The sequence below is a fragment of the Gigantopelta aegis genome, chromosome 9, assembly GCF_016097555.1.
Source record: "Gigantopelta aegis isolate Gae_Host chromosome 9, Gae_host_genome, whole genome shotgun sequence".
NCBI lineage: Eukaryota > Metazoa > Mollusca > Gastropoda > Neomphalida > Peltospiridae > Gigantopelta > Gigantopelta aegis.
Genome location: NC_054707.1, coordinates 4,795,611 through 4,804,203, shown reverse-complemented (window position 1 = coordinate 4,804,203; position 8,593 = coordinate 4,795,611). Strand labels below are relative to the sequence as shown.

Below are 8,593 nucleotides of genomic sequence, written 5' to 3'. Positions count from 1 at the left end.
AAAATGGGGGTCAATATGCTCATTTCTGAGATAACGGGTAGCGTCTATGACTACCCTAGTTCCGCACAAAATTCGAGTACCTTTTTTTTCACAGGTACCCCATATATGTTTCAAGCACAAGGCTACTTGACACAGTGGTACTAGATGAAATAAAATTGCATATATTATTTGCTCAGATGAAACTATTTTTTTTTACAACCAACACACTCACATTTATCACCAATCACAGGACTTATGGTGTTCAATTCTCTATCAAAAGTTGGATGCACCTCGAACTTTGACCCAGCCGGAAGTTATTTGGTTTAGTACTACCTATAGATTTATGTTGACAGATCAGGTTACAAATATAATTAATTATAATTGGTTCACTAGTATTAGACATATTGTGGAGCATTTAGGAATGAGCGATGTTTGGATATCACATACTTTTTTTATTGTTAACTTGGCTCTCGCAACAAATTAAAATTAGGCAATATGATCAATATTTACAAATATGGAACAATAGCACATCAATGCTATCAAGAGGCAAACCTAGCAACTTTTAAAGAACAACTTAGTTTTGAAAAATATCTAAATATAATTCCTGAAAGGTTGTGGAGATTTATTATAAAATTTAGAACGTCAAATCACTATTTGCCTGTCGAAACTGGAAGGCAGAATAACATATTATTTGATGACAGATTGTGTAATTTATGTATTTTGTGTACACATGCATGTGGATATTTACTGATACATTTAGAATTTGTGTATTGGCGTTTGATGCACAACAGCCGATATATATGTTTCGTGCAAAGGTTTTGTTAAATACTCCTTCGATCGTTGGTTGGTTCATTAATACAGAACTTTTGTAACAGAAAAACGGTGTATTAAGGGTTATCTACAGTGCCTAAAAGATAGCCTTGACTACTAAACCAAATGCCATTTTGTGTTACCAAGGGGCTGATGCTAATGTCCGTCTTATTACAATCTGAAGGGGCAGGACCTAGCCCAGTGGTAAAGCGTTCGCTCGATGCGCGGTCTGTCATGGATCGGCCCCCGTCGGTGGGCCACATGAGCTATTTTTCGCTCCAGCCAGTGCACCACGACTGGTATATCAAAGGCCGTGGTATGTGTTATGTCTGTGGGATGGTGCATATTAAAGATCCCTTGCTGCTAATCGAAAAAGAGTAGCACATGAAGTGGCGACAGCGGGTTTCCTCTCAATATCTGTATGGTCATTAACCATATGTCTGACGCCATATAACCGTAAATAAAATGTGCTGAGTGCGTCGTTAAATAAAACATTTCCATTCCATTCCATTAAAATCTAAAGTCGATATTTCCAGTGTTAGCTGTTAATGTAAATAATATTGTCGTTTCCCATTTAGGTTGTCACGCGTTCCATCAAGCGACACCTGATATCAGATTTATCAAAGAAGACCCTTGGACATGGTGTACACATCGGTCAGTGACCAAGACGGTGAAATAGATATACATAGATGTACAAAGTTATAAGATGTTGGCCCGTTACTGATATAACCACATTTAACAGACAAATTTAATTAGAAATTATATTGCCAACGGTACAGTTCACACACACACACTCGCACGCACGCACGTACGCACGCACGCACGCACGCACAGACACACACACGTTCACACACACACACACACACACACACACACACACAGTCCAGTCAAAATCAGTTTTAACCAGGAACAAACTGTTACGAAAATAATAAATTATTTTATTGCAAAACCCTCCCTAAACAACATATCAAAATGAACATTGATGTAGCCTGGACAAATATGCCAATTTGCATAATTTAAAAATGGCTAAAAACTATTACAGATATCCGTAATAACGAACATATTAACAGTGGAGGAAGAAGTAAATGTTTTATTTAACGACGCACTCAACACATTCTATTTACGGTTATATGGCGTCAGACATATGGTTAAGGACCACACAGATTTTGAGAGGAAACCCGCTGTCGCCACTACATAAGCTACTCTTTCAGATTAGCAGCAAGGGATATTTTATTTGCGCTTCCCACCGGCAGGATACCACAAACCATGGCCTTTGTTGAACCAGTTATGGATCACTGGTCGGTGCAAGTGGTGTACACCTACCCATTGAGCCTTGCGGAGCACTCACTCAGGGTTTGGAGTCAGTATCTGGATTAAAAATCCCATGCCTCGACTGGGATCCGAACCCAGTACCTACCAGCCTGTAAACCGATGGCCTAACCACGACGCCACCGAGGCCGGTACATAGTGGAGAGTTCGTTTTATATTTCGATTGTCCGTAAGGCGGGGTGTCCGGAATACTGGAGTCCGGATTAACGGGGTCCCACTTTACATTAAAACAATTCTCTTAACAAAATCAATCTTCATTTAAATAAAGAAAGAACAGTAGAACTTCTCGGTAATCAGTTACATCACGCAAGAAATCAGTTGTATTATTAGAATAATCAGCTGTGGGAATTCCGTATTCAGTAGTATTAACTTTATAATTTTTGCGTGAAATAGGAATAAATCTCAATGAATATATTTAGCAAACGGTAGGATTTAGGTCAGTCGGTTGAGTGCTCGCCTGAGGCGCTTGCGTCGCAGGATCGAACCGCCTCTGTGGATCCATTCAACTGATCGGGTGTTTTCTCGCTCCAACCAGTGTACCACAGTTGGTTAAAAGCCGTGGGAAAGTGCACAGAAAAGATCCCTTGCTACATTAGGAACAATGTAGCGGGTTTCCACTAATGACTACGAGCACTGACATAGGAAGCGGGGGGGGGGGGGGGGGGGCAATTTGTAGCAGCAGTGATGGTTTAGATATATTGTACATGTACATATATATATATATATATATATATATATATATATATATATATATATATATATATATATATATATATATATATTTATCATATATCTTACATTTTCAGTGCAAAGTATGTGATCTTTTTAAGATCACATACTTTAAGAATTTGATAACTTTGCAAATTATTGTCCGAACCAAATTGTTAACAACTACAAAAAAGTACTCTCCTGCCTTTAATTGCCGTTATATTTCCTTCAAAGTTTGTCCAGACACAAATCGCAACAAAACCACTACAAATATACAGATTCCACACACGAGACTGCAACGATGTCGCCGATATTGTCTTTGCTGAGACTGCATAGGGAAAAATACATGCAGTTTTCTGCCGTCTGCCATGTTGCTTGTTTATGGAATACTCTTCAAGAGGGGTGAAAGCCTCCAAAGTATGTGACACAATTAATATGAAATCGATGATCTCTAGTGGTATCATTAAAATAATAATAATAATAAAAATAATTAATAAAAAATATGACCTCATCACGTTTGCTTTTATATTATAACATGTTATGACGTTGTTATATTAAGTCCTATCCTTTCACCCCTCTTGAAGAATATTCCATAAAAAGTCAAAATGGCAGCTGATACAAAATTACATGCGTTTTCCCTTATGCGCTCTCAGCGAAGTCGATATAGGTGACATGGTTATCATCTGATATGTGGAATCTGTGTCATTGTAATGGTTTTTTCTAGATTTCTGTCTGGACAAACTTTGGAGGAAATCTAACGGCAATTAAAGGTAGGAGAGTGATTTTTCGTAGTTGTTAACAATTTGGTTCGACAATAGATGTAAATTAATCGAGGTCACGGCATTAGGTTTATTAACATTTAAGCAAACGTACTTGTGTGACACTCCATAACTGACGTATGCATTCATAGTCATCGAATAAAAACATTTCAATGGCAATTTGACACTGAAAGCTGTCCAGCCTTCAGAAAAGTTTGTTTTGATGTAAGGACATCCAAAATGACGTTATTTCCATTCAAACTACACCGCGCCCCATATTCTTACGTCATTTGAATATCTGGTAATGGCGGACTGGAATTAAAGTTGCGTGTACAGTTTACAAAAACACGTTGTATTAAGCTTGAGATTATATGATAAAGAGATTATTACCCTCGTGCATTTCGGTATCGTCAATATCACATATTAGGAATAAAAATAATGTATTATGCTCGCCAGAGACTCGTATAATACAATTTTTATTCCTAATATATGATATTGACGATACCGAAAAACACTGGTAATACCCCCCCCCCCCTCTCTCTCTCCCCTCTCTCTCTCTCTCTCTCTCTCTCTCTCTCTCTTTGCCTAACTACACTATTTTGGAAAAATGTAGCAAAAACCATATATATATATATGCAGGCCTCGAAATTCGGTGTTAAAAGGGCAGGCTATAATAGCCTTTAAAAATCTAGGAAATGAAGGGCATCAAGGCTAACCTAAAAGGCACAAAGGCTACGTTCATACATTTTCAAAGGGCACCAAGGCAGTTTTTTTTAGGAAGTCAATTTAACCAGGAAAAAACCTTGATTTGTAATTCTGTTAAATTGGTCATTGATCAATAAATCAAAGTATTTTAGTGGTGTCATTAAACAAAACAGTATTTTAATTTTTTTGTGGTGTCCTTAAAGACAACTTTGGTGGTGAGAGATTATGACGTATCTGGTCTCCTTGAACAAACACTGCTGCTGTTCCATCTCATTACAGCAGGTAATGGATCAAAGTCCACTGGTTTCGGACCATCTGAGCAGATTCTCAGAAGATGCTCCATAGTGCTCAATTTCAAATTGAGTCGCCAGTCTCCCAGTATTCTCTTTATGCAGGAGAATTGCCTTTCAACTTGAGAGGTAGAGACGGGCAAGACCAGAACGATTTGTACAAGTTGGAGGATGTTTGGATACAGATTTTGTTTTTCAGTGAACATTTTTTCCCAGATTGCTGCATATGTCATGGTCTTGTGATGTTTTGAGAGATCCAACTTCAGCATCATCCATTCCCCATGTACCGCATTGGCATCACATTGAGAAGACAGGATATGTTCAAAGTGGTCAATCAGTGAATCCACATCGTGGTTCCCATATGTGGCAAGATCTCCCTGTTCAGTTGGCAAGTTGGCTGGATCAAATATGTCAGCTGCCATCAATATGTTGTCTTGAATAAATGTAGCGAATCGAGATTCAATACACTCAATGATGTTGAGAATTAACTTGGTATGATGTTTTGCAAAGTCTGTCATGGTGTTAGCACCTGATGATAGCGTCACACCTCGGAATGTGTGTTGATTCTCTTCAGTTGTCTGACTGATTACATTGCGCAGCTGTCTTCCATATTGGGTTTGTTTTGCTTTCAGAGATAGACAAACAGCTTCAATCCTGGTCCTTACATTTGAAACTGCCAAATCATCTTGTTGCAGACAGAGAGAGAGTGAAGCTAAGTCTTCTACCAAATCTTGGTATGCAGCAACATGCAAAATGAATTTGTGTGATTTAAAGATTTTTAGATAGCCATTCATTTTTGCTTGATCTGCTGGTTTGATATCCTTTCTTTGCCCAGACGCCATGTCTTCGAACTGGCACACCAAGCAGGTGTAGTCACGTTCAAGTGCTTTTAATGCTTTCCGGCGATGATCGATCCAACGAGTGCCCTGTGACCTGCTTGGCTTGACAATATTTTCATTCATCGACTCGGATAAGCGCTCCAGTTCTTTCCATTTCTTGGCTGATCGTCTGTACATATAATAAAGGTGCATCATCAAGTCATCCACCTAAAATGAACAAAAAGTATATATATGTACAATTATAAAAATGTAATGACACACCAAACACATTTTAATCTACGGTTATATGGCATCAGACATATGGTTGAGGACCAAACAAATAATCAGAGACAGGAAATCCACTGCCATCACTTTTATTTTGACTAGCAGCAAGGGATCTTTTATATGCATTATCCCACAAATAGGATAATATATACCACAGACTTTGTTACCATTCTGAAGCACTGTTTGGGATGGAAAAAAAAAAAAAAAACAGAAAATGGATCCATCAATGGGGTTTGATCCTTCGACCCAAACACCTCAGACAAGTCCTCTACCAACTGAGCTCAATCCTACCCCGATTATGCAATGAATCATTAGATTCTAAATCTTTATTGGTGTATTCTAAGATGATTTTTGGACACTGTAACTCAGCGGTTATGTAATATTAAATATAATACACAATATTGAACAATCTGTAAAAATCATGTGAACAAACTTCTGGTTACCTAAGATTTTGAAATATTATTGGACGTCCCTAGAAACTTAATTAAGAATGTAAAATGTTGATAGATTTAAAAATTATGACATTTTTTCATTACATTATTACAAATCTGTCTAGTGTTTCTGGGTGTTTATTTGTAAACATTAATACTTGAAATATTATAATATCTAGACTATTCTATGTTCATGGCCATAAAGCATCCTGTAGAGATGTAGGTCCACTCTACAAAACAACTTCAGTAATCGTAAACGTAAGCATTATCTGTTGATATAATATTATAAGTTAAAAATTATTTACTGTGTCTTTGTAATAGGTTTCCTTGAAAGCATCTGACAAAGCCAATTCCAGTCGATGAGCCAAGCAGTGTATCATTTTTATCCAAGGCATCTCATTCTGCAGCTTCTTTAAAACCCCTCCTTTGGCCCCAAAGTTAACGGAAGCTCCATCTGCTGCAACTGCGACACACGAGGAGGAGAGATCCAGCTTCATGTCCAAACACTTTCTATCTATGGCTTCCTTTATATCATCTGCTTCACCACTCTCTGGTTCACATATTCTGAAATAAAAAAGTTTGTTTTGTTTAACGACACCACTAGAGTACATTGCTTAATAAATTGTTAATCATCGGCTATTGGACATCAAACATTTGGTAAATCTGACGTATAGTCAGAGAGAAAACCTGCCATATTTTCCATTAGTAGCAAGGGGCCTTTTATATGCACCATTCCACAGACAGGATAGCACATACCACGGTTTTTGATATACCAGTCGTGGTGCACTGGCAGGAACGATATATAGCTCAATGGACCCACTGACGGGGATCGATCCCAAACTGACCACGCATCCAGCGAGTGTTTTACACTGGGCTACGTCCCACCCATTTTCTGTAATATGACATATAATTATAGGCAGGTCAATCAAACTGAATCTGTAGTACAAGCAGCCTGTGAGAACTAGCTCTATTGCAACTATTAGTATTTTCGTAATTAATTCATAAAAGGAAAGGAATATTTGTATATGTATATATATATAAGGCAGCAATGTATCTTTTGTATCATACATATAAGGATACACAGGACAGTGCATACCACAGCTTTTGAAGTGTCAGTCATGGGCATATGTTGGAATGGGAACCCCCACACACCCTCAGAGTATTTCTATGGTACTCAGTCTTTTTACACATTGTACCTCAGGTGAGTGCTCCTGCACTGAGCTTCATACTGTAACTGCCCTTTATAAAACAAAGTGAGAAAAATTAAATTCCACTCACCCTAAAACCTTAATTGTTGGTTTGCCGTTCTGTAGTAATTTGATGCTAATTACTTCTTTCTCAGCCAGAGTTTTGTCTGTGCTTCCATCAAACATAATAGAACAATAGAAAGGTTTTGCTTGAAATAGTTCTTGTACTTCATTTGTCATTGTCTCACCAATATGCTCAATAAAATTTGTACATTGTTTGTCATTGAGGTAACTTGTCCCAGTGTCTACCCCATGTTTATTTTCCATGGCAACCATAGTAGGATAAAATGTAAAAGGCAACTCGCATTTTGCCACAGTATATGCTATGTCAAAGAGTTTACACATTCTTGATTTTACAACTTCATCCATTTTAAGGAATGAGCAGGCAATTGTATTTCTCTCAGTGTTCTTGTTTTTACTGACAGCATCTCTATGATTTTTGGATTTTCCATGTGTGACTGCTGTGTCTTTTTTTACATTTGAAGTACCATTAATATAAGCTGCAATAAGATCAAACTCTGATGACTTTGCATTCTCGCCATGTGTCGTATTGCAGATTTCCTTTGGGATGGATGTATTATGGTCATCATATGCTTTCTTGCATGTTTTTTTACACCACACTTTGATTACATGTGTAATATTATGCTCAGTCTTACACTCAAAATCCAACCACTCAAATCCCCACGATTTTACTGTTTCAAGTCTTAGTGTAGTATTTTTCACCTTTCTTTTCTTGACATTGGAAACATCATCAGCTATTTTACTAGTATTACTTGCGTTGCTCCTGGTAGATTCCTGGCCTTTGGTTGGACTATCAACCACAGTTACTGTGCTTGAATGTGTCGGTGTACACAACTGACCAGCCTGACTGGATGACGAGGTGGCAGATGGAGTATGACTGAAAGAAAATTATATTTGAATGGCTGGACAGTTATGTTAAAGTCTTAACATTAAAGAAATAAAATAAAATAATCTATAATAAAAGTAGATATGTTAATTTTATCTATTTGTTTGTGAAGGTATCTCCAGAGAATCACTGTAGAATACAGGTACTAAGTTTCAGAATTAACCAATCAAGATTTCTATTTCAGTTTTACAATCTCATTAATTTAAAAAACAAAAAACGTTTTCACAAGTTTAGACATCTTTATTATTTTGTGGAGACTATCAAGAGAATATGTGTATTACGTTTCAGAACAATACAATCAAAGCTTTAGGAAAAGGGATGAAATG

At 37.3% G+C, this 8,593-nt stretch overlaps 1 protein-coding gene across 1 annotated transcript; it reads right to left on the bottom strand.

Annotated features, from left to right (window-relative positions):
- Positions 1 to 4,512: 4,512 nt before the first annotated feature.
- Positions 4,513 to 7,540, bottom strand: LOC121380746 (zinc finger protein 862-like). Its single transcript, XM_041509708.1, has 3 exons — positions 7,392 to 7,540; positions 6,419 to 6,677; positions 4,513 to 5,625 (listed from the first exon to the last, which is right to left on the bottom strand). Exons 1-3 carry the CDS (start codon positions 7,538 to 7,540, stop codon positions 4,513 to 4,515), a joined length of 1,521 nt encoding a protein of 506 aa, XP_041365642.1.
- Positions 7,541 to 8,593: the final 1,053 nt, after the last annotated feature.